A 26,029-nucleotide genomic window follows, 5' to 3' on the forward strand; every position below is an offset into this window, starting at 1 on the left:
AAATAGTTTAAAACTCTTATAGAGACCATATCTCAGGTAGGCTATTTCTATGCCCATAATTAGAGTACCCAGCCTTCCATCTTTGGGCATTCTTCAGTATTCCAACACTGAGACTGTTTTTTTCATTTTTAAACTACCACTTATTGAATGCTCACTCTCTGCCAAACACTATGCCAAGAGCCTTACGTGCATTATCACATTCTTCTAGCAATCCTGTGAACTAGGTATTATTCTGATTTTTCAGAAGAGGAAACTAAGGCTCAGAAAAATTCAGTAACTTGCCCGATGGCATATAGCTAATGAGTAGAGAAGCTGGAATTCACATCAACGGCTCTCAATTCTTGCTTTCCCATTGTGTCTTTGACTTTCCTGGGAAGCATTTTCCTTTGTTCTTCAGTTTGGGTTGGAATAGCCTACAATTCTGTTCATGAAGATATACCTCACTTTACAATGAATATTAGGCACTAAATAATGTAAAATAATTCTGCAGTATTTCTTCTTCTCCTATCCTCCTACTCTCCCTATTCCTTCCTTCCCTTCTTCTTCCTCTTCCCCTTCTTTCCTTCCCCTTTCCCCAATTCTCTCCCCTCTCACTTTAAACAAAATGTGCTTGATTTGAGTTCTCTAACATTGGCACATATCTACAAATTAAAAATTTGAACAATGTTCTGTAGACGTCTTTACCACATTTAGTTTGTACTCCTTTTCCTTGGCTCATTTTTTGGTCAAACATATAATTTTAGATTTTCAGGTTACCTAATAAACCACCAGTTCACAAACTCATAAAAAATTAGAGGGAGAGACAGCTTCAGAGATCCACTCATCCAAACCTGTCATTACATGGGCAAGGGAGGCAGCTGGTGGCTGTAGGCCCCCTAATTGACTCAGAACCTCAGTTACTCCACCTAAAACTGGAAGAAATCTTAACTGCTTCTAAGGAGTTGTTCCAAAAGTTCACAAATGGAGAGGTGATATCTAAATGAGTGTTTTCAATTTTGTTTAAAAAGAAAGAAAGACTGATACCAAATGGCAGATGGTTTTGCTCTGACCATATTCAAGAGTATCGCTAAGATAGACTGCTACCACCAGGCTGTGGCAACAAGTCAGGGCTGCTCAGAGCAAGGTAGCCTCCCCGACTCACTTCTGCCTGGGTTTTAATCAGAAAAGAGATGGTCGCAGACTGGCCTCCAGGTGTTCAAAAGGACTTTTTGTTCCTTGGTCATATTTCTTTTTCTTTTTTTTTTTTTTTAAAGATTTTATTTTTAAATTTATTTGACAGAGAGAGAGATCACAAGTAGGCAGAGAGGCAGGCAGAGAGAGAGGAGGAAGCAGGCTCCCTGCGGAGCAGAGAGCCCGACTCGGGGCTCGATCCCAGGACCCTGAGATCATGACCTGAGCCGAAGGCAGCGGCTTAATCCACTGAGCCACCCAGGCGCCCCGGTCATATTTCTATTAGTACTTCTCTGCGTTTCTTTTCTTTTTTTTTTCTTCTTCTCTGCCTTTCTTTAACATACAAGAGAAAATCAGGAGAAGGGGACCAGAATGTCTGGAGGGACAGAAGAAAAAGCCCCAGCACAGAGAAGGCTGGTGGCTATGTTTGAGCTGAGCCAGCTTTCAGAAACATACAATGGGGAGGCCTGTCAGAGATGTGTAGACAGTGACAGCCCTGGCATTGTAGCATGGCAATTCTTCACTTGCAGCCCAAGCTCCTATTTGGGGGGAATAAATTCCAAACAGCATTTCCAAGGAGAGATTGATAAATATTTGATCATTAACTAGAGACCAAATTCTTCCTCAAAATTTAATGAATAAAAAAATGTAAAACCTCCTCCCAACTTTTTTTTTCTTTATTCCTTGTTTATACACCACTTGGCTGAGCATTTTGCCTTACGCTTGTTCAATGAAAAGCATCTGTTTCATTCTGGCATAAACAGCAATATAAACATAGTTTCATATATTATTCCAATATATTTAACAATGAGGTTCTTCTCATTTTGCACAGAATAGGACACGCAATGAGGACAATCAATGAAAACCAGAAGATCTACTGTTCTAATTAAGAACATCAAGAATAGGCAAGGGAAAAAGAAGGCCAGGCCGCACATACATGGACAAAGCCCATTTCTCAGAAGATACAACTTCTAAGAAACAGAAAGATTTGCCTTATGATAGGGATTTCTCCCAAATTAAGATATACAATGATTACAATTTTATCTCAAAAAATGATGTCCTTGATGTTTCAAATCAAATTCCTTTCACAGTAGATGACCTTCAAGAAAAGACTACATATAGAGAGACTTGCAGACATGCAGACATGGCCATGACTCTGGGTAAAATGACTAAAACTGTTATCAACAAAAGCTATGATGAAGAGATACAATCCACCACAAATCTTGATATTCCAGCTAATGAGAGAGTCCCTTCAAAGTCAAACATTTCTGATATTTTACTCTGTCATCTTATCAATGAGGAATTCTTAAAAGGTCAAGACATTAATTGTGAAACTCTCCCAGAGATTTCTAATGCCGACAGTTCTGATGAAGTTATTATTCAAAATATTATTTTGTGCTATGTTAAGAATTCTTGGCCAAAAGAACAAACCCCAGAACTCACAGACCAACTGAGCCCCAAAAAGGGTGGTGAACACAGCAAAATGCCTTGTTGTTCTCTAACTGTGACAGAAGAAAATGCCTCTGATTTAGAGGCTGCTGGAGAGAGCAGCCATCCAGAAACGTCACATTTTCTAACTAAAACCAAGAGTCCACATGATAAACCAAAAAGTTGCCAGGGGCACCCACCCCAGAAACTGCAGACTGACAAAGCAGTTTCAGGCAGTGGGTTCAAACGTGGCCCTGGTCTGGTTCATTACCAGTTATCTGATTTCTCGAAGGTTGTTCCCAAAGGGAAAATCCCTAAAAATAAAGCAATTAATAAACCACTTACAACAGATACACAAGCCAGCTTTTCTCCTAAATCGAGAGCTAAGTCAGCTATTGTGCAAGGTGTTTTAGAATGCATGTCTAGGTCAAACTGTATCGAAAGACCAGGGCAGAAAAGCAAAACCGCTGAACCTTCACAACAGAGAGAGGTAAGTGAAAGTGGTCTCCAGGAAATGCAAGATCAGGGCCACTGCTCATCCATATCAGGGTCTTTGTGAGGAACATGGAACTGACTTCTAGTCTTTGACCTGTCAGAAGCTCAGCACGTGTCTTTCTGAGAAGAATCAGGGGCTGGAAGAACAGCAACACATCATAGAATAAACTCTAAATTCTTTGATCTGGAATTTGAGCTTTCCCATTTTTTGAGGGGGCTCCATCCTATCCTTATAAACTTAGCTCTCATCCCCCAGGAGTCATGGGGGGCTGGCTGGTCCCCAAACTCTCTGGCCCCACATGCTCGTACCCTCAGAACTCCTGCCCTAAATGGAACATCCCATCTCTGTTTATCAAAGACTGGTGCTTTTTCATGGCCTCCTTCAATTCCCCGTTGGCCGTGGGACTTTCCGACCCTCCTTCCCATCCCAGTCACTCCTTCACATCCTCTGATGTTTAGGTTTCTGTCAGAGCATTTATGTCAGCCTGTTTTGGGTCATGATGATTTGGAAATATCTGTTTCTTCTACCAGACTTGAGTACTCTGGAGGACAACAACCTTGTCTTCATCTTTCTATTGCCTGATTCTCCCAAGGGTCTGGACTTCTGCCTTCCATATATCACACCTTTGGTTATTAATGCTAAATCAAATCATATTTAGATCTTTAATAACATTCCAAGCTTCCTATATTGGCAACAATTTAGTAGCAATTTTTTTAATGCTTACATTGGGATTTTTTTTTTTTTTTAAGTAATCTCTACATCCAACATGGGGCTCGAACTCACCACCCCAGGATCAAGAGTCTCATGCTCTACCGACTGAGCCAGCCAGATGCCCCCAAAGACCGAATTTTATTAATGTTTAATTATACTATTTCCCCTTTCCTCTTCTTCCCATCCCCTATCCAACTTCTCAACACATTGAGGCTTGGGACCTCATTGATTACTCGAGGTTCAGTAGTTAGGTAAATTCACGTCAATGATCAAAGTAAACATTTTAGTTCTCTGGCACTTTACCAGGACAGTATGATCTTTCCCTTAAACTTTGTATGAAGGGCACTCTGGATTGAACACTTTCTGCCTGTTTCCATTTTCACCCCTTCATGCTTCAACTTCCTTCTTTTCAGCTGAACACTCTTGGGAACTTGAGCAGAACTCCTCCTGCTCCCTCCCCCACACACACACTTGAAGCCAGTAGCCCACCTGGCCTTGACTGTTGTGCTTCTCTGTGTCTGACATTGGCAAGTCCCAGGGGTTCTCATTTGGCTTGCAGGAAAATACCCCTGGGGGATGGGGGCACAGTCCTCAGCGCCCTGAGGTTAGTAGGAACAGAATGGCTATTAGGCTCACCTCTCTCTGATCAGTGGCAGTCTAAAGTCAGGTGTCTGATTTTCTCTAGTCCTGTCAATTAAGACGGCAGAATAGACTATCCATCATACAACTGAGATATTTGTCATAACCAAAGTCTAGTTCGACCACCACCATTGAGCGTTTGGGGACGGGCATGTTTCTGAGCTTTATGTGTTGAGAACAGTGGGGAGACCCTCAAGGTGGGTCACCCTGAAATTTAAGCTCCTGTTCTGTTAGTCTGTGGTGAGTAAACAATCACTATCTTGACTCACATTTTGGAACTTAACGAATACGATTTTATATTATTCTCTAGCGTGTGTCTACTGTGTGCATAGTTTTAGTCAGAGCCCAAGCCACGGGACTGGTGAGAAGACCAATGATGACTCCTGCCCTCATGAGCTTATGGTCCGTTTTGGGAGAAATGTTTCGGTGTTCCCTGTAATAGTATCGAACACGGTAGTCGTAACAGCTGATATGTCATGAATGCTTAACCACATGCCAGCTCTTATGGTAATACCTAACATTTCATCTGCATAACAACCCTAGGGAGGTAGGTTCTATTTCTATCCTCATCTTATTGCTGAGGAATTTGAGGTTCACTGCGATGAAGTAATTATCTTGAGTCACCCAGCAGATAAGTGTCAGAATGGAATTCAACCTTGGCACCAGGCTGTCTCCATGATGACCACAACATTTTGGATCTTTCTGAATAATGGTATTAACAATAAATAATGTTTTCTTTTCTTTAAGATTTTGTGTATTTAGGGGCGCCTGGGTGGCTCAGTGGGTTAAAGCCTCTGCCTTCAGCTCGGGTCATGGTCTCAGGGTCCTGGGATTGAGCCTCGCGTTGGGCTCTTTGCTCAGCAGGGAGCCTGCTTCTTCCCTCTCTCTCTGCCTGCCTCTCTGCCTACTTGTGATCTCTCTATCAAATAAATAAAATATTTGAAAAAAAAAGATTTTGTGTATTTATTTGACAGAGACAGTGAGAGAGGGATACAAGCAAGGAGAGTGGGAGAGGGAGAAGCAGGCTTCCGTCTGAGCAGAGAGCCCAATATGGGGTTCGATCCCAGACCCTGGGATCATGACCTGAGCTGAAGGCAGACAATGAATGTCTGAGCCACCTAGGCACCCTTAAATAATGTTTTCTTATCCTCTAATTGTACAGATGGAGCCCACAATACATATTCACCAAGAACATCTCACAGGTACTAAAATTTGATTTGATTTTTTATTTTTTGAGAGAGAGAGAGAGGATAACGAGGAGATGGGGAGGGGCAGAGGGAGAGGGAGAATATCATGCAGGCTCCACACCCAGCCTGGACCCTGATGTGGGGCTGGATTTCATGACCCTGAGATCATGACCTGAGCGGAAATCAAGAGTTGGATGCTTAACCGACTGAGCCACTCAGGCATCCCAGGTACTAATATTTTTAAACCTTTTTGATTTAGATATACATTTTGAAACCTCTTTTTAAGTAACAAATGGCGGTGGTTGCCACAGACTTCTGTTTTTAGTGCTTAATAAGTCTGTAGTCAAGTTGAGATGAACGGAAGCCAAAACTTATTCTTTCTTATACAGGAATAGAATCTGAGATGAGTCTCTTTAAGGTGTCATCAATCACTCAGAAAGACCTTTCCCCAAGTTCTTCTTACATATTTCAGAAGATAACCCAAGGGAAACAGATGTGTCAGAAGTTAAAAGAACAGACTGATCAACTGAAGACTAAAGTAATATTTTTAAAGCTTATTATGATGGATAAGAGTGACCAAATTCAGATATAAAATATCAGCCATTAATGAAATTTGCATTTTTTCACTGCAGGTACAAGAGTTTTCTAAAAGCATAGCGCAGGACTCTCCCTATCTTTTGCAAGACAAGAGTCTGGTAATAAATTTTATCCAGTTTTAAACATCTCTGCTAGGGAATTTGAAATGGATAAATACAAATGATTTTATAGTGCCATGTTTCCTCTACATTGGTGGGAGTGGAAATGTTCTGGTGAAAAACTCTGCTGAAGATAAAGGACAGTGACCTCCAGAGGCCTGGCCTTGTGTCTTACATATATTTTTCCCTTAATTATTAATGATGAGTTGAATTGAATTAAGATCTTTAATAACGTATTTCAAGCTTAATATATTTGGTAACTAGTAGGAAAAGTTGTTAGCATTTAATTTACCCTATTTCTACTTTTCCCATCTTCCCATCCCCCGCCTCCCAATAGACTGAGGCTGAGGATCTCATTGGTTATTTGAGGCTTGGGGGCTTTGTGTTACAGTGGCTAAAAGAGCTTAGAATTCTATTTCTATATGCATTTAGCCCTCTCTCATTGTCAAGGGAATCTATTACCTATGGCTGTTATTCCTTAGTAGTCACCCCACAATAAATCTGAGACCATGGTAGGCTGAAGAGAATAACATGTGAGTTATTATAAAGGGCAAGCCCACCCAGAGTTGTTGGGTTCTGGGGGATACAGGTTATAAAATTTCCCAGTATCTGACAACTCAATATATAAAACTTTGAAAACTTGAAACTGATCTTAAAGCTATGCTTTTCAGATCAAAATCCGTGACCCTCACATCCTTGCTTGTAGCATTTAATCAAATCACTGGTTTCTAGTGTAACCACACAGCCTTGTTCATCAGTGCCAGGGTTGTGGGATGTGGGGGTGGAGCACGGCAATGGGGCAAAAAGCTGGCTGAGATTGCTAGAGCCGGAAATGTGCAGAGTCAAAGTTGCTGTTCAGGCCATTAGGTCAACAACAGGTGATCAGAAGGCAGGTGGTCAGAAATCCTGAAGTGAAGGACCACAAAGCTCAGAACCACAAAGTGAAGGCTGTGCAGCAGAAATCAGACAGCATAGACAAAACCCAGGAGGACCCAAATGTTAAGAGACATAGTGCAACAGTGCATTACTCATTCGTTCTTCATATTAATTAAATAACTCACTCACTCGTTCATTCAACAAACACTTATTGTGTACTTCCTATGTCCCAGACTCTGTACCAGGCACTAGGGATTTGTAGATGAAGAAAGTTTCAAGTGGCTTACAGTCTCCTAGAAACAACAGGTTGATAAACAGGGAAGGAACATGAAGCTCGAGAACTGTTACATATGGTGCTGATGGCAACTGGAAGAGGCTCACCCTTGCCAGTTGGAGAGCACTTGGGAAGGCTCCCTGGAAGGGACCAACCTCTGAGCTTGACACTGTAGGATGCATATGTATGAGATTGGCAAAGTAGGGGCAAGAGGCCATTCCAAGGAAAGGAACCAGCCATGCAAAGGCACAGGGGCAGGGAGTGCTGACAGTTTGAGGAGCTGCATGGCAGCTCCTCATGACCAGGTGGAGCTCGGGGTTCGTGTGGTGAAGAGAAAGGGGGGAAACTAGAGAGGGCGGTAAGGACTACATTATAAAAGACCTTTAAACCATGCTAAGGAGCTTTACCTTGAGGTTGAGTGATGGGAGGACTGAAAACCAAGAAATGGCAAGCACCCAGGGGGCAAGTCTGTAGCCAGGAAGCCATACTCCAGGCAACAAGTTATGAGGCCCTAAACCAAAACTGGCAATGAGGATGGAAAGGGGAACACATCTAAGAGTTTAACCAAGTGGTGGCTGATTAAGAGGGGTGAATAAAGGAAGGGAGGAGGCTTGGATGAGTTTCAGATTTCTAGCTTGGGCAACGAAGGTGAGGACTAAAAATGGAAGATCCAGCTCCTAGTGGGTGTGGGAGGTGAGCAGGAAGCAAGGCACCAAGTTCATTTTGAGGTCCTTACAGGACATCCAATTGGAGAGATCTAATAGGCAATTAGACCAATGGATCTGGGCCTCAAAGGCCTCAGTGTTTGGGCAGAAATGTAAATTTGGGTATAGCTGTTGGTTGAAGCTATGAGATTGCCCAGGCAACATATAAAGTAAGCCATAAAGAAGTCCAAGGAAAGAATCAGCAAACAGGGACAGGTAAAAGAAGAGGGAGTCAAAGCCCTAGACATCAGGGCTAAAACTAACCTCAGGGGGAAAAAAGATCTAAAAAAGAAAAGGGGTGCCTGGGTGGCTCAGTTGTTAAGCATCTGCCTTCAGCTCCCTTCCCTGGGTTCTGGGATCGAGTCCTGTGTCAGGCTCCCTGCTCAGTGGGGAGTCTGCTTCTCCCTCTCCCACTCCCCCTGCTTGTGCTCCCTCTCTCTCTGTGTCTCTTTCTGTCAAATAAATGAATTTTAAAAATAAAAAAATAAAACTAACCTCAGCATGAGCGGCACAACAGAATTGAAAGCACTTGGATGTTGGAGCATTCTAGTTCTGAGTACTAGTTGTACGATCTCAGACATGCAGTGTGTCTTCCCATCTCAGAGTTGCTATGAGAATTAAAGAAGGTACATTTATGGCTAGACAACCATGCTCTACCTTCATCTGTGACATAATACAATTTAAATCCCAAGATCTTAAATTATAGCTTGTGATTGTCTTTCTCTCTTTTCTCTTTTCTTTGAACACCTAATTCCCTCTCATGGTTTTCACTGCCATCACCATCTAACCAGTTCCTAAATTACAGGTCCTAACTTCTTATCTCCAGCTCCAAATGTTTGTGCTTATCTTCACTTGGCTCTCCCAACTCTTGCTGAAAATTCTACTTGTCCAACATCGACAGCTTCATTCAAATCTGTCAGCCTTTTCAGATTCCTCATTTTAAGTCAGGGGTTTCGCATTCTTTCTGCATCCCAAGCTAGAAACCTGAGCATTATCTGTGAGATCTGCAGTACCCTGGCAAGGACCTTGACAGTTTGCTCCATTGGAGCAACTGAGGAGAATTTAATAAGGCATCATTTTACAATGTTGTGGGCAAGGGGAAACCAATAAGGGACAGAAAGCACCTCACAGAAGGAACAGCAGATTTGGGGGGCCTAGGGAGAGTAGCTATAGCAGTAGGAGTAGCTGGTACAAGCAGGAGCACATCGGGGATAAAAAGACCCCTATGTCATCTGTCTTCATTTCTCTCTTCTCCTTTTGCCTTGCATTGGCTGAAACCAATGCCGGGACAAGGGAGCCCGTTGATGTAGCCTGCTGAAGGTCAGCCTCCTGGCTGGGGCACAGAGAGAGATGGAGGATGAGTCTGGACGGAGGACATGGAAAACATCTACTACACCTGCCATTTTGTATGCCCTTTGGCCAGTATGTTTCCAAACTTGTTTATTCATTTTTAATAATCAGAATTAATCCTGGTGGTGATGATCCTGGCACTCAGCATTAACTCACTTAATTTTCACGATATGAGGTGAGGGCTGTTAGTATCTCAGATGAGAAAACTGAAGTTTAGAGTTCAAGTTGACTAAAATAATACAATTATTAGGTAATGAGACTGAACTTGAACCCCAGGGTATCTGATCCTGTACCCAGCTGTGCTATGTGCAACATCTCTCCAGTCATCCTTTCCTTGCCACATTCATGAATGCTCCCTGGTCCAGGCCCTCCTGAGCATTCTTTAAGCCTGACTTAGGTCTTACTTCTCCTGAGCCAACGCAAAACCCTTGAATCCAGTCTCTTTTCCCAACTGGAATAAAACCCCTGAGACCAGGGCGTGTTGTGCCTGATATAATTGTGTATCTCTCATACTTTTGGCCCAGGGCCCCACACAGGCAGTTCTCAGGGAATGTTTAGCTACTGGGGCCGCAGGGCCAAGGCCTGTACACTTTAAGACCAGCCCTTAACCTGCACAGTTTCAGTACTCATCTGCACGGGGCTGCGTGTGTGGACATCTCGAAGACCCATTTGAAGCTTTAGCTAAACTTCCTGACGTTCCTTCCCCATCTCACTGTCCAAGAGTCATAGACTCAAACTCAGGTCCTCTAACATCAGTTGCTTTTAAGGTCTGTGTGGCTTCGGACATACTTCGTGGAGCTCAGTTTCCTCCCGTATACATCTGAGATAACAACATCTATTTGGCAACATTTACAACACGGATGTGCGGATTAAGTAGACAATGCACGGGAAAGTGCTCTGTAAGCTACAAATCATTCTGCACAGGATTATTGCTATCCTATTACGGAAGTTTAGAGGCTCCTGGGTGGGCTCTGGGAGAGAAATCAGGTCAGTGTACTGAAAAAGCTATGTACCAGGAGGGTGTTGTAAACACATAGATGACTCTGGGTTGTCTGTATTTTAGATGTCAGACTCTGAAACAAAAAAATTGCCAGGAGAAGGATGGTGGCTTCGTTTTGAAACTAGCATAGAGTATACCCTCCTTGTATCTTGGGGGGAAACCAACCACATGCAGAGGCTTCCATGTGTGTGATTCTGGTGACTTTACGGCTACAGGTCCTGGAGAAACTGCAGGGACATCTTGAACTGTTGGAGCGGGAGTTTCTGGACAACAAGGAGAAGCATCTGACTTTGAAGCAAGTTCACAGGCATGAATCCCCAGCTGTTGGTGACTTTGATCCAGAAAGGTCAGGCTTAAACTGTGTGAGGTAGAGGGGGCAGAGGCGATCTCCTTCAGGTGGGATTCTGATGTGGCTGCCGGCCGAAAGCTTGCACAGCCCCTCTAGGGTCAGCACAAACTCTGCCACCAGTGAACAGGTGTTAGTTACCCCATGTGACAAGCAGTGTGGAACTCCCGCTGAAGTCCTAGGCGGGGCACCGGCGCAGATGGAGTCCTCGAAGTGAACAGTTGTCTCCTGGAGGAGAGATTTTTATACTACAGTTTTGTCCTTTGCTGGATGTCAGAATTGGTTCTGAGACTCAAAACACGAGAAAACCCTAGATAGGCTCACGTATTAACCCCAGGGGGCCTTCTCTCCAAGCTCCTCGTGTTCTGCCCTTCATCCCACTCCTGCCCTTGTTTCCCCCGTCTGGTTCTTCTGTCTCTTTCTCCCCCTTTTCTTTCCAATCCACGGACAATTCCAGCAGGGTAGTGGGCCCAAGAGGACCATTGTTAGGCTGCTGGGGCCGAAGGTCCCACTAATTCCCATAAAGGGAAAATGTTAAAGCTTAAAGTCAAGATGACTTCTGAGTTAGTTCACATGAGAAACTTGGAAGCAAACTCATTGAAGTTTCCAACTGGCCATTTTTTATGGCCCCATGCGCCTCTTTCTCCAATCTAAATAGTTTTAAGATGTATTCCAGGACTCAAGCCTAGGATTGTTTCCCTTTAATTTCCTGGTATGAATTAAAAGAATCCATTTAGGAGGCTTAATCTTTGTAAATTCAGCTCTTGGTATTCATAGCCTTTTTTCACATGGAATCATTCTTGAGGCCAGATTACTTTAATGGTTTCTATTTTGGCACTAGTGTCCTAAGGTATATTTTCCCCCAAAGTACAATTTTACTTTCTCAAAATGAATGAAATCTCTGTCTACTGTTATTTCAATACTGAGTAATTAGACAGCAGGGATGGGGTTTTAATATTGATTTTTCCTCCCAAAGGCTTATTTTGTTTTCTGGGAGAAGAAAGATCTCTACATACTTTCACTATTTATTTAAAAACTAATAGAGTAAGGATATTTATTTTCCAAGGATTCCCACTTGTCTGGGCAGTCATTTTAAAGTCAGGCCTCTGTGCACAACTAGACCAAAGTTATGCAATGCCGTATTTATATCCTAGTTACGCCCACAGTGTGCTGGACCCAGTATACATCAAAAGAGCTTCAACTGCAATTATATCCCAGATACAGGAAAAGCTTTCAATACTGGGGCAAGGGAAGGCCCAGTCTCTCTCAAAACTGAGTTAAAATCGGCTCAGAGCAAGCAAGGCTGCTTGGCTTAACACTGGTCCTCTTGTCTTGCATGGGCATAATGTGCCAATGGGCAGAACCCCATACAATTGTCCAAAACCTTCTAAGTGTTGAATCCAAAGGCCATGGTAGATGACTTTTTGCAGGGGAAAGAATTCTGCTGATTCATTGACTAATTGCTTGTTTAAGTCCACAATGTGCTCTTATTGAGACCTCCTTATTATTGCCTTTAAAAGGTAATATGCAGGGGCACTTGTGTGGCTTAGTCATTAGGCATCTGCCTTTGGCTCAGATCATGGTAAGAGGGTCCTGGAATTGAGCCCCACATTGGGCTCCCTGTTCCAGGGGGGAGCCTGCTTCTCCCTCTCCCACTCCCCCTGCTTGTGTTACCTCTCTTGCTGTCTGGCTCTCTCTCCATCAAAGAAATAAATAAAATCTTTAAAAAAAGGTAATATGCAAAAATAGTTGTTTTATTTCATGCAGTTTCTTTGTCAGATAATCATTTCATATGCTAACACCAAAAGCCAAGGAGTCAAGGGGTGGGGCTCTGTCTCCACCGATCCCTTCTCTCTGATACTGTCAGCATACAATCTTGTCTTCTGCTTTTTGGAACAGATCACAAATTCCCTCAAAAACGTTTTTCCGGGGCACCTGGGTGGCTCAGTGGGTTAAAGCCTCTGCCTTCGGCCCAGGTCATGGTCCCAGGGTCCTGGGATCGAGCCCCGCATCGGGCTCTCTGCTCAGCAGGGAGCCTGCTTCCCCTCCTCTCTCTGGCTGCCTCTCTGCCTACCTGTGATCTCTGTCTGTCAAATAGATGAATAATATCTTTAAAAAAAAAAACAAAAAAAACACGTTTTTCCTGGGGCACCTGGCTGACTCAGTCAGAAGAGCAGGCAACTCTTGATCTCAGGGTTGTTAACTCAAGCCCCACGATGGGTGTAGAGATTACTAAAAAAATAAATAAACTTAAAAAAAAAAGTCTTTTCCCCATCCCCAGATCTTTGTGTTTTTACCTCCTCTTTCTTCCTTCGGTCGCTTCCAACCCACCTAGCCATGGTCCTTGAGACCACTTCTTCCCACTCCCTTCAGGCCTTGCTCTACCATTTCAGTTCCTTCCAGTTTCCAACTTCTCCTTGTCCCCTGCCTAGTTCTTATCTGCCTGCTGGATTAGAGCACATTTTCCTATATTTTACTTAAGTATCGATACGGTTTTCCACGCTTAGATCTTTGTACCACTGCTAACTGAGTAAAGCAGCCTTTCCCACTGGATGAAAAAGCCACTTTCATCCCATTAAAAAAACCCTCCACGTGTAGATGGGACTGGTTCTGCTCCATCCCATTGAGCTATGTTTCTATTTCCACACTAACCACACAGTTTTAAATTACTCTAGTCTAGTGTACATTTGAAATATTTCTTAAGTTTTGTTAGCTGTTCTTGCACTTTCTTCTTACTCAGAAACTTTATAATCAGTTCACCAAACTTCCTTAATGAAATTCCACTAGGATTTTGTTCAAGATTGTGTTGAATTTACAGTTTAGTTAGAGAAGAGTTGAAATCTTTGCAATGAGTTTTTCCATCCAGGAACATGTTTTCTTTGTGTTGATTTCATGCGTGTTTTGTTAGACTTATTCCTCACTATTTTGTAGGTTTTCTGAGCATTAGTAATAGATGTTTCCATAATTGATATACAGGAAATAAAGAAAAATCGCATATTTAACTTGTGCTGGGCTACCTTACACAAGTTTGCTTTTAGTATTTGATTAACCATTGACTATCCATTGATAATCTTAGGTGTGACAGTCATAGCCTTTGAAAATAATGATAGGTTCTCCCCACTCCCATTTCCCCCTAAATATTTATACTTTATCTTTTCTTCCCACCAATTCTTAACATCACATTTCTTTTTATCTATTTATTTGCTAGGTTTTCCAAAACAATGATAAATAATACTAGCAAAAGCAAGCATTCTTGTCACGTTCTGAAGAGTAAGGGAATTTTTTCCAAGTATCATGCTTGCTGTAGTTTCAAGTAGATAAGCTTTATCAAAACAGTTTTCTTCTACTCCTAAATTTACTAGGATTAGATCTTTTTTTTTTAATTTAGGAAAATGTTTCACCAAATGGGATTTAGGAATCTATTTAATTTATTCCCTAAACCTATTAATAAAGATTAGTCTATAATTAATTAATATTAATATATTAATCAACATCCTAATGTTCAACTATAGAATGATTTGGGAAATGTTCCCTTTTCTTTTTATGTTCCAAAAGGGTTAAAGTCTTTCTAGACCTCATTCATAATCCCACTTGGATTTGGTGCCTTTTGTAAGGGTAGGTTTTTGATAATCTTTTCTATTTTTCTCTGGTTAGTTTTTTCAGATTTTCTACTTCTCTTTGAGTAGATTTTAATCATTTATGCTTTCCTAGAGACTTGTCCATTTCATCTAGATTCTAAACTGGTATAAAGTCATTCAATCCCATTTGATTAAAATTTTTTCTTCTGTTATCTTTCCTTTCTCATTTTTAATGTTTTTCAGCCAGACTTTCTACTGGTTTATTTTATAGAGATTTTCAAAGAAAATGTTTTATTTTATTGATCAAATTCTTTTCAGTTCCATTTATTTCTCCTTTTGGGGGAGTTTATATTGTGCTTTTTTCCTATCTTCCTGTTTTAAATATTTAGTTCATTGATTTTGACCTTTCCCCCTAGTAAATGCATTTTAAGCTATAAATTTTCCTCCGAGTACTGTACTAGCTACATTACATTGGTTTTATGTGTTGTTTGCTCACTACTTATTTGCTTGTAGAGTACCCTTAATCTCTATTTTTTTTTAAAGATTTTATTTCTTTATTTGACAGACAGAGATCACAGGTAGGCAGAGAGAGAGGAAGAAGCAGGCTTCCCGCTGAACAGAGAGCCCGATGTGGGGCTAGATCCCAGGACTCCGAGATCATGACCTGAGCCAAAGGCAGAGGCTTAACCCACTGAGCCACCCAGGCGCCCCCTACCCAATCTCTATTTTTGTTTCCTAGTAACCCAAGAGTTATCAGGATGAGTGTTTTGTTGCTGTTGTTGTTGTATTTTGTTATTAATTTCCAGTGATCAAAGAATGTGGATGGTATAATTTTTTTAAGACGTCTTAAGATTATCTTTAGTCTCACAGGAAAATGAAGAGTAAGACACAGAGCTTTCCCATATACCTCTGCTTGCACACACACACAGACTCTCTCCCATTATCAACATCCCCCACCAGAGCCATACATTTGGTAAAACTGATGAACCTACACAGATAAATCGTAATTGTTCAAACCCATAGTTTGCATTGGGATTTACTGTTGGTGCTGTATATTCTCTGGTGTTGGACAAATGTATAATGCCTTGTATCCATCTTTATGGCATCACAGAGAATTTTCACTGCCCTGAAAATCCTTTGTACTCTATCTTCTTATCCCTCCCCCAGCTCCTGGCAATCACTGATTCTTTTTACTGTTCCTATAGTTTTGCCTGATCCAGAATGTCACATAGTTGGAATCATGCAATGTGTAGACTTTTCAGATTGGGCTTCCTCCACTCAGTAATATGTGTTTAAAGTTCCTACATGTCTTTTCATGACTTGATAACTCATTTTTTTTTAAGATTTTTATTTATTTAATTGACAGAGAGAGAGATCACAAGTAGGCAGAGAGGCAGGCAGAGAGAGAGGAGGAAGCAGGCTCCCCGCGGAGCAGAGAGCCCGATGCGGGGCTCGATCCCAGGACCCTGAGATCATGACCTGAGCCGAAGGCAGCGGCTTAATCCACTGAGCCACCCAGGTGCCCCTTGATAACTCTTTTTTTTAAGGGATGAATAATATTCCATTGTCTAGATGTTCCACAGCTTATTTATCCATTCACCTACTGAAGGACATCTTGGTTGCAACCAAATTTTGACGAGTATGAGTACAGCTGCTATAAACATCTGTATGCAAGTTTTTGTGCTGACATAAATTTTCAGCTCCTTTGGGTAAATACCAAGGAGTGTGACTGATGGATTGTATGGTAAGAATAAGCTTAGTTTTGAAAGTAGCTCTACCATTTTGTATTCCCACCAAGAATGAATGGAAATTCCTATTGCTCCACATCCTTGCCAGCATTTGGTGTTCTTAGCATTCCATAGTTTGGCCATTCCACTAATGTCTAGTGGTATCTCATCGTTGTTTAAATTTGCATACTCCCGAGTATGGTGTGGAGCATCTTCTCATAGCCTTATTTCCCTTTAGTATATTTTCTTTGGTGAAGTGTCTGTTAAGGTCTGTAGCACATTTTAAAATTGGGCTGGTTGTTTTCATATTATTGTGTTTTAAGGGTTCTTTGTATATTTTGGGTAATGGTCCTTTATCAGTCCCTTGCCAATATTTTCTCTTGGTCTGTGACTTTTCTTCTCATTTTCTTGGCAGAACAGAAGTTTTAATTTTAATGAAATCTAGCTCATCAGTTATTTCTTTCATGAATGGTGTTTTTGGTTTTCTATCTCAAAAGTCATCACCATACCCAAGATTATCCAGGTATTCTACTCTGTTATCTTCTAGGAGTTTTACACTTTTGCATTTTACATTAGGTCTGTGATCCATTTTGAGTTAATTTTTATAAAGTGTATAAGGTATGTGTCTAGATTAATTTTTTTGCCTGTGGATATCCAGTTGTTAAAAAGACTAACTTTGCTGCATTGTATTGCCTTTGTTCTTTTGACAAAGATCAGGTGAGTGTGTGGGTGTATTTCTGGGTTCTCTATTCTGTTCCACTGATCTATTTGTGTAGTCTTTCACCAATACCCCCTTGCCTTGGTTAGTGTAGCTTTATAATGGGTCTCAAAGTTGGGTAGTGTATGGGGTGTCTGGGTGGCTCAGTGGGTGAAAGCCTCTGCCTTCGGCTCAGGTCATGATCCCAGCGTCCTGGGATCAACCTGGGATCCTCTGCTCAGCAGGGAGTCTGCTTCTCTTCCTTTCTCTGCCTACTTGGGATTTCTCTGTCAAATAAATAAATACGAATCTTAAAAAAAAAAAAGTTGTGTGGCATCTGTCCTCCAACTTTGTTTTTGTCCTTCAATATTGTGTTGACTATTCTGAGTCTTTTGTCTCTTTTTACAAACTTTAAAATCGCTTTGTCAGTATTCACATAAGATCAAGCTGGAAATTTGATAGGCGTTGCACTGAATCTACAGATCAAGTTGGGAAGAACTGTTATCTTGACAATACTGAGTCTTCCTATCCACAAACATAGAATATCTCTCCATTTATTTAGTTCTCTGATTTCATTCATCAGAGTTTTATAGTTTTCCTTATATAGGTCTTCTAAATATACCTAAGTATTTCATTTTTTTCGATCTTAATGTAAATGGCATTGTGTCTTAAATTTAAAATTTCACTTGTTCATTTTTTTTTTTAAAGATTTTATTTATTTATTTGACAGAGAGAGATACAAGTAGGCAGAGAGGCAGGCAGAGAGAGTGAGAGGGAAGCAGGCTCCCTGCCGAGCAGAGAGTCTGATGCGGGACTCGATCCCAGGACCCTGAGATCATGACCTGAGCCGAAGGCAGCAGCCTAAACCACTGAGCCACCCAGGCGCCCCGTTCACTTGTTCATTGATGGTATACAGCTAAGTGATTCACCTTTGTATATTAACCTTGTATCCTGCAACTTCAGTATAATTGCTTATTTGTTCTAGTTTTTCTGCTAATTCTTTTGGATTTTCATCTGTGAACAAAGACACTTTTATTTCTTCCTTTCCAATCTGTATACCTTATATTTTCTTTTCTTATCTTATTACATTAGGTAGGACTTCCAGTACAATGTTGAAAAAGAGTGGTGGAGGGACAGCCTTGCCTTTTTCCTGATCTTAGTGAGAAAGCAGTGGTATAATTTTTAATGTTTTGAAATTTGTTGAGATTTTTCTTTGTGGATTAATATGAGGTAGATCAGACTTTGAGGAAACTAGGTTCTTTTTTGGGAAAAAGATATTTATATGTATGTACACATTTACACATACACATTTGTTTATACGTGCATACATGTATGTACACATGCCTATAGATCAAGCTTATTAATCAAATGATTCAGGTATTTCATGTCCTTCCTCTTTTCAATTGATATAATTCATTATTTCCATAGAATCATAGCTCTTAGAACTGTAAGGGACCCCAAATAATTAGATCCAGATGAGCAGAGTATTGTTCTCCCCACGTTATAGCTGAGACCCTGGAGGCACAGTAGGATGAAGTGATTTTTTTTTTTTTAAGATTTTTTATTTATTTATTTGACAGAGAGAGAGATCACAAGTAGACAGAGAGGCAGGCAGAGAGAGAGAGAGAGAGGGAAGCAGGCTTGCTGCTGAGCAGAGAGCCCGATGCGGGACTCGATCCCAGGACCCTGAGATCATGACCTGAGCCGAAGGCAGCGGCTTAACCCACTGAGCCACCCAGGCGCCCCTGAAGTGATTTTTCCCAAGGATACACAGCTAATGAATAACAAAACGAGGACTAGAGCCCAGGCCTTTGGAGTGAGGCTATAAACAGGATGCATGTCAGGGCGGGTGTCCATTATCCTTCCTGTCTGAAGCCAAACCACATTAATGATATAGATCAATGCTATATTCACGAACTGTTGTTACTAATTAGAATGTTGACTGCATACCCTGTAAGATGCCTGTTTATGTCTATTAGAGAAGTGGAAGGTGAAATCTTCAAGTTGGAGATGCTACTTGAAGATGTTAAAGAGAAAATTAATAAGAGCAAATGTACTTCAGCCGTCTCTTTTCCTGTGAGTTCTCCAATCATCCCGGATGACTTGGCATCTACATCCTCTCCACCCTCAAATGAGGTAATACAGCAACCTACAGCCTAATTTCATGCCAGGAAAAATGTTTTTCATGCACTTATAGAATCCTAAATCATGAAATCATGAATTCTATTTTAATATTTCATGAAAATTTAACTTTCCAAAGTCCCATGAATCATATTATTTAAAGTGGAACCGGCTTTAAAAAATTAGAAGCTATTTTAAGTGTTGGCTTTTTAAATACCTTATTAGTTTAAAATGTCACAATGCAGATTAAACTGAGGAACCACTGAAAAGCTATTTCTTCTGGATGAGGAGCAACATTTTTGTGGATCGTGCCTGGAAGAAATAATTTTTCTTAATAGTTTTGTATTCCCTCTTCTACATAAAAAATAACACACTCGGTGGGAAGAACTATTTCCCACGGGTCCACTTCTGCATTTTCCTTCTCTCAAGTTAAATTCTTTGGGATTGTCTACATAGGCAAGATGAGGAATTCAAAGTAATCACCCCTGTCTTTCTACACTTTTTGTTTTTGTAGCCTCAACTATCAGAAACATTTCAGACTAAATTAAAATTCTGAGAAACTGAATCATCTGGATAATTGCCATAAAGCGACTCTTTTGTTTCAGACAGTACTTGAAATCACGGCCTGTGGCTGATTCTCAAAATCTGAGTAGGTTTTTGTCACAGTTAAGAACAAGATATTGAAGCTTACATAAATGCCAGCCCTGCCAAAGAAGTATGTTTGCCCCTTCAAAACACTTAACCTTCCCAGCAAAATTTCATTCAAGGCTCAGCTTTCGATTTGGGCCATTTATGTAACTTTGACACACAGTCCCCCGCCCCGGGCAGAATTCTTTGCTCGGACTTCTGTGTTCCCACAGCACTGTGTCTCACTTTTTTCCCTGTGCCTTTGTACCTATCCTTGTGTCTCAGACATCTGACTGAATGCCTGGTGTAGCGTGAATGCTCAGTATAATAACCTCTGAGCCCTTGTGGATTTAACAGTTTCAACACTTCCCAGCTGTGAATAGGAATTGGCTTCCTAGTGGTATGAGGGAGCCCAGGGAGTGAGCCTAGCCTTCCTCCCAGCAGTTTCCTCAGATCTGGGTTTGCTTTTCTTTACTGGGTCCCAAGTTTACCAGCAACTATTGCGAAATAATGAGAACTCTAGAATTTAGTCCTAAGTAGCCCTGAAAAAAGAGTCTATTGTGAGGATCATTCATTCATTCAACAAACACTTATTGCCAAATGCTAGGCACTTTTCTAGGTATTGACAAACCACTTATCCTCAAGATGCTTACATATCTCTAAGGGATACATACAATGAACAAATAAAATTAATGTGTAATGACAGAATGTTAGAATTGCAATGCACTTAACGTGACACATTCCTATGACTCTGGAGCTGAACTGCCTGGATCTGAATACCAACTCTGTCACTCATCAGCTTTGTGGCCTTGGGCAAGTTATGTAACCTCTCTGTGCCTCAGTTTCCTTCTCTCTAAAATAAAGATAATAATACCAGCCTAAGCTTCCAAATCCTCTTCTGCAAAAAGTCTTTGCAAACTGTAAAGCTCTGAACCAACAGAATTACTATTATTTCCTTCTCACTGTAATTTTGTCATATCATTTCAGACCCACGGATTTTTAATCCCAGCACTTCCAGTTAATTTGTAATGAAATAATTCTAAGTGTGGTCCCCAGATCAAGAGCATTGACATCACCTGGCAGCTTGTCAGAAATTGTTATGTTGTTACGGTGTGAAGTGACTTAATATAGGTAAAGTGCTTGAAACGGAGCCTGGCTCGTAGGAAGGGCACTAGCTGGGTGTTAGCTTTTGTGACTATTCAGTAATGGCATGTGACAAAAAGTCACTCACTGTGGGAGGGCCCAGTTGAGCTGGAAACAAGGTCAGGGAAGGTAAGATTTAAATTGAGTTGGAGGGAGGGCTGAGACGGAGGCAGGTAGGTGGAGAGTCGGGGACAGGGACTCCAGGCAGGTTGTGACCATGCCTTAGGGGTGTGGTGGGGATGCTGAACTGATGTGGGTCCCTCCCCACGGAACTGCAATTCTAAAGGCAGTCCCTCTGTGCGGTGACTAAGGGACATGGGGGCGTCCTTTGGGGCCACGACAGGCCCCTTCCTTCGCAGCTATTGCTTCTGAGGGAGGGCCTGACCAGTTATGAGAGGAGAAAGGGAGAGTGGCCACAAGATGTCCCCACCGCATGCTACCTCAGGTTGCTCCTTCCCATCGTCCCAGGAATGCTGCCATTAAATTCCCAGTGACTCTTAGCCAAAGAATTCCCTAAAGTGGGCCTCCCATGGAGCTCAAGAATGGATTCTAAATTCAAACTGCCTAAAAAGCCCCCCAAAAACAGCAAACAAAAACACCAAAACAATGCTAACACAGACTAACCAGATCAAGGGAGGTGGTCTTCTGATCCCAGGGACACATCCAGCAGCCCAGCCCCGCTCGGTTCCATTCACTGTGTTGGCTCTCTGACTGAAACCAGTGCTGCTGAGTGTGGCTCTGAAACTGGCATCATTGCGAGCCCTGGGCTCTGAAACCAACTGACGCCTTGGATGTCAGTGCTGGTGACAGCTGCTGGTATGGCTCTTGTTTCCCACTCTCAGAGCTTAGGAGACACTTGCCTGGGGGACCTGTTCCAGATCAGGGCTTCTCCAAGCGCAGTGTGCCCAGGAATCGTGTGCTAATCTTCCTCCATGCTGGCTTTGATTCGGTGGGTCTGAGGTGAGCCTGCAATTCTGTGTTTCTACCAAGCTCCGAGGTGATGCCAGGGCTGCTGGTCTGGGGCCCACAGCTTGAGATTATTTCATTATGAATGAGCTGGAAATACTGGGATTAAAAACACATGGGTCTAAAAGGAGAGCAACAAAAGTTGGTTCAGAGCTCACAGTTAATAATGTTGGTTCAGAGCTCACAGCTGGCAAAGACTTGACAGAAGAGGAGTTGGAAGCTTAGGAAGGTGAGGAGACTTGCTGGGGACAAACGTCAGGGGACACTGGATCCCAGGTCTTCCAGTTCATGTGGAGGGCAACTGCCTACATTCTGCTCATGTAAATCTGCCTTATCTGTGAAGTGTGAAGTGGCGGGGTACCCCTCTACCCCTAAAAGTGAGAAGTGATCAAAGAAAACACAGGGCCAAATCCTTTAATTTTTTTAAAAGATTTTATTTATTTATTTGACAGAGAGAGATCACAAGTAGGCACAGAGCTAGGCAGAGAGAGGGAGGGGGAAGCAGGCTCCCTGCTGAGTGGAGAGCCTGATGTGGGACTCGATCCCAGGACCCTGGGATCATGACCGGAGCCGAAGGCAGAGGCTTAACCCACTGAGCCACCCAAGTGCCCCCAAATTCTTTAATTTTTAAATTATAAAAACAATTTATGCGTATTGGAAAACAAATGAGAAGATAAAATATAAAGAAGAACATTTCACAGAGAGAAAAATCATAGCTAATATGTTAGTGTGTATCTGTCCAGTCTATTTTTCTTCTCTGCAGACACAGACACATTTTTGCAAAAACTGGGATCATGCTATACAGTTTTATGATGCTTTTTTTCTTTTAACATCTGTCATAGGCATCTCAACAATCATGTAGAACGAATCTACAGCTTCATTTTTAAGGGCTTCATTGTATTTCATTACCAAGTCATTTAACCAATCCCTTATTGATGGACATTTGTTTTTTTCCAGTTCTTTGATACAACAAACACTGCTTTGGGAACATCATTTTATATGCAAGCTTTCGGCCATACTGGATTATTTCCTTAGACTAAAAACTTAGGAGTGCAGTTAAAGAGGCAGAGTGAACATTCTGATAAACTGGCCCTTAGCAAGGTGTGTCAGGCCCCAGCTGTACATTGGAAAGGAGCTGTGTCTCCCATCTCCCCAAGCCCACCCGGGGAATCTTTTTCTTTTTCTTTTTCAACCTTTGCCAAAGTGGAAGATGAAACTGGTATCTCATTGTTTTCACCTGTATTCCTTTGAATGTGAAATTTAATTCATTTTCATATGTTTCTCGGCCATTGCCCATCTCCTCCTTGGCAACATCAATATTTTAACTATTCGCAAAACCAAAACCGCAGCCCCCCCCCTTTTTTTTTAAAGATTTTATTTATTTATTTGACATAGATCACAAGTAGGCAGAGAGGCAGGCAGAGAGAGAGAGAGAGAGAGAGAGAGAGAGAGAGAGAAGCAGGCTCCCTGCCAAGCAGAGAGCCCAATGCAGGACTCGATCCCAGGACCCTGAGATCATGACCTGAGCCAAAGGCAGTGGCTTAACCCACTGAGCCACCCAGGCGCCCGCCCCCTTCTTTTAAAGGCAGACAAGTTGGAAAATATTAAGAACAAATAATGTTCAATATTGAGATTTTTTATTATACAAAGGGCTCTGACAGGTTCACAAAGGAGCAGGAAAATTGTGGTTAAGAACACAAGCAGAAGGGGAGCGTTCAATCCCAGTTCTGCCACTTACTCTTTGTGACCTTGCCAAGCGGCTGAAATTCTCTGAACCTCAGGATGCCAGGATGGCGAGAAGGAACAAAGGGGCACCTGGTCCAATGAGCAGTCAACAAATGGTTGTTTTTGGGGCGCCTGGGTGGCTCAGTGGGTTAAAGCCTCTGCCTTTCGCTCAGGTCATGGTCCCGGGGTCCGGGATCGAGCCCCGCATCGGGCTCCTTGGCGGGGAGCCTGCTTCCTCCTCTCTCTCTCTCTGCCTGCCTCTCTACTTGTGATCTCTATCTGTCAAATAAATAAAAAAAAAAAAAAAACAAACAAAAAAAAAACAAATGGTTGTTTTTGCTAGTAAGGAAACACTGAAAATCTCCAAAAAAGTGATGGACAAAGGAGAGGAACTGAAAGTCACAAGTAGGAAACACAGCCAGTAAATAAGCACACGGGGAAATGTTTATCTCCTTCAATAACAGAGGCAATGAACACGAGGTGCACCTCCCCGCTTTTTGAATTAACAAAAGCATTTTCAAGGATGATTCCTGAGGCAGCAGAGGGTGTGCTCCAACTGAGCTGCCCACAGTGTTGGCGGCTGTGTAATTCTTACAGCGTTTGCGGAAAGCAATTTGGCAACAGGTATCATTGCACAAACATGCTCACGACCTTTGACCTACACACTTCCTAAGGAAGTAATTCAAAATATGGAAGAAGCCATCTGTATAGCGATGCTTGTGCCAGCATTGTTTATATTGGGGGAAGAAGAGCACATTTTCTGTTTGCAGAAAGGGTAAAACTGTAGTAAAAAATACACTCTGGGTGGTGTCAGGCCTTTTGGTGAAGTAGTGTAATTTTTCTGTGTTAAAAAGGGACATATAAACAATAATTTCAGCCTCTGAATATCCCTAAAGCCTGTTTTAATTTGTAGTTGAATGCATTTCTTTGGAAAAGCTCTTAGAGCTCTAGGAAGAGTGGTCAGATTGATGGATTTAAAAATTATCTTCCTAAATCTGTTCATCCTCCTGCGGAGCCTGGGATAATTCCAAACTAAGGAAAGAAAAAAGGGGTAAAGTGTTTTCTCATCTATAAATTAGATTTTTAAATGTTTGGAGAAGGCGAGAGGCCAAGCCAGTGCTGAAACCTTCTCTCTTTAAGCCCCAGGCCATTACAGCACAGACCCCAACAAGGGAGAAAGGGGAGAAATCGGAGAAATACGAGGGAAGGAGTCCCGAAGTGGTGAGTTCAGCTGCCTCTGTGCGAGATCGGTGGCGGCCTGAGTCACTTCCTTGCGCATAGCCACATCTGTGTGTGCTTTGTGATGCAGGAGAACCCCAACACCACCTCGGGAAACCAGGACCGAGACCACGCGCAGATGACCAGTCCAAGCTGTGCCTTTTGCCACGGGGTTCTTGAATGGTGAGGGTGTCTTGCTGCTGAATCCCTAGGATGGGTGGGAGCCAGAGCCAGGATGATAGCTCAGGGGAGAGTGGGCGTCAGATGAACTGAACAGATGCCAGCAAATGCTGGCTAAGTTTCAGAATCACAGATTGCAGGGCTGGGCAGGCCCCACCTCCCTCCTGATGCACAAATCGCTCTAGCAGTGGTTCTCCAGTGGGGTGAGCATCAGAGTCATCGGGGAGATTGTTAAATAATGTGCACGCCTCAACTTCACCTCCTGTGTCAGCCTCACTGGGACTGGAGTGCTGGTAGGAATACTTCTTTTTTAAATCTGCTCCAGTGATTCCCAGAAGTCCCCCTGGTTAAGAATCGTAGCTACAGCACACACGAAGGGTGGCTAGTCCTGTAGGCTCCGTCAGAACATTACCCAAAGGGGAGACGACCGTGCACCATTTGTAGACTAGCTCCTGTTGATGAGTGAAAATCTGCCTTTTCCCTCCTTCTGTCCCCAGTCCCGCTAGAAATAAACCTAATCCCACCTCTCAGGGTTCACTTCTCCCCATTCTTGAGCAAGAAATCTTCCAGAGGTTAAGAAGTTGTAAATTGTGTTAAAAAAAAAAAAAAAAAAAGCAATCCATCTAAAATCCTAAGGAGAAATCCTTAATGTTCTTGAAACTTTCCTTGGCTTGCTCGTTAGCCCATGTGGATTCAGAATCATTTATTTGCAGCTTCTGTCTGTTAGTGAGAGGCGTCACCTGTATGCTCAGGAAGTATTCTGGATGCGGGCCAAAGCTGGGCTAACTTACCTTGGAAAGGTCAAGAGTCAAGGAGGGAGGAGATGTTTAGCAACTATTATTACATATACGTAATAGGCTCTAATAGAAGCAGATGACAAGGTCTGAAGTTCGAAAGGATTCCACCATGGGAATGGGTGCTTGTCCTAAGTGAATGTCCGCCTCCCTCCCTGCCCCACCCCCAACAAAACAGAAGGGTTTTTGTGCTAAAAATGACCATGCATCATCTGGTGCGGACAACTGCTTTAAACCAATCTGCCAGTCATCAGCTTTGACTCTCCTTTAAATATAAGGGGCAGTAATGATGCCTACTCCCTGAGACACCCCAGGCCCACTATTTTTATTTATTGAATGAAACCAAGGTTTTGGAATTTTTAAAATTGTATTAAGTA

General features: G+C 42.2%; 1 protein-coding gene across 1 annotated transcript in view; it reads left to right on the forward strand.

Annotated features, from left to right (window-relative positions):
- The first annotated feature begins 2,107 nt into the window (after positions 1 to 2,107).
- Positions 2,108 to 26,029, forward strand: part of AKNAD1 (AKNA domain containing 1) — a 34,958-nt gene continuing 11,036 nt past the window's right edge. The window contains exons 1-8 of the mRNA XM_045997171.1: positions 2,108 to 3,088; positions 5,607 to 5,646; positions 6,021 to 6,169; positions 6,264 to 6,326; positions 10,746 to 10,876; positions 18,858 to 19,014; positions 24,601 to 24,681; positions 24,770 to 24,861. Coding sequence (XP_045853127.1) covers positions 2,108 to 3,088; positions 5,607 to 5,646; positions 6,021 to 6,169; positions 6,264 to 6,326; positions 10,746 to 10,876; positions 18,858 to 19,014; positions 24,601 to 24,681; positions 24,770 to 24,861 — 1,694 coding nt within the window. The remainder of the gene's footprint in view (positions 3,089 to 5,606; positions 5,647 to 6,020; positions 6,170 to 6,263; positions 6,327 to 10,745; positions 10,877 to 18,857; positions 19,015 to 24,600; positions 24,682 to 24,769; positions 24,862 to 26,029) is intronic.

The sequence above is a fragment of the Meles meles genome, chromosome 1, assembly GCF_922984935.1.
Source record: "Meles meles chromosome 1, mMelMel3.1 paternal haplotype, whole genome shotgun sequence".
NCBI classification, from domain to species: Eukaryota; Metazoa; Chordata; class Mammalia; order Carnivora; family Mustelidae; genus Meles; species Meles meles.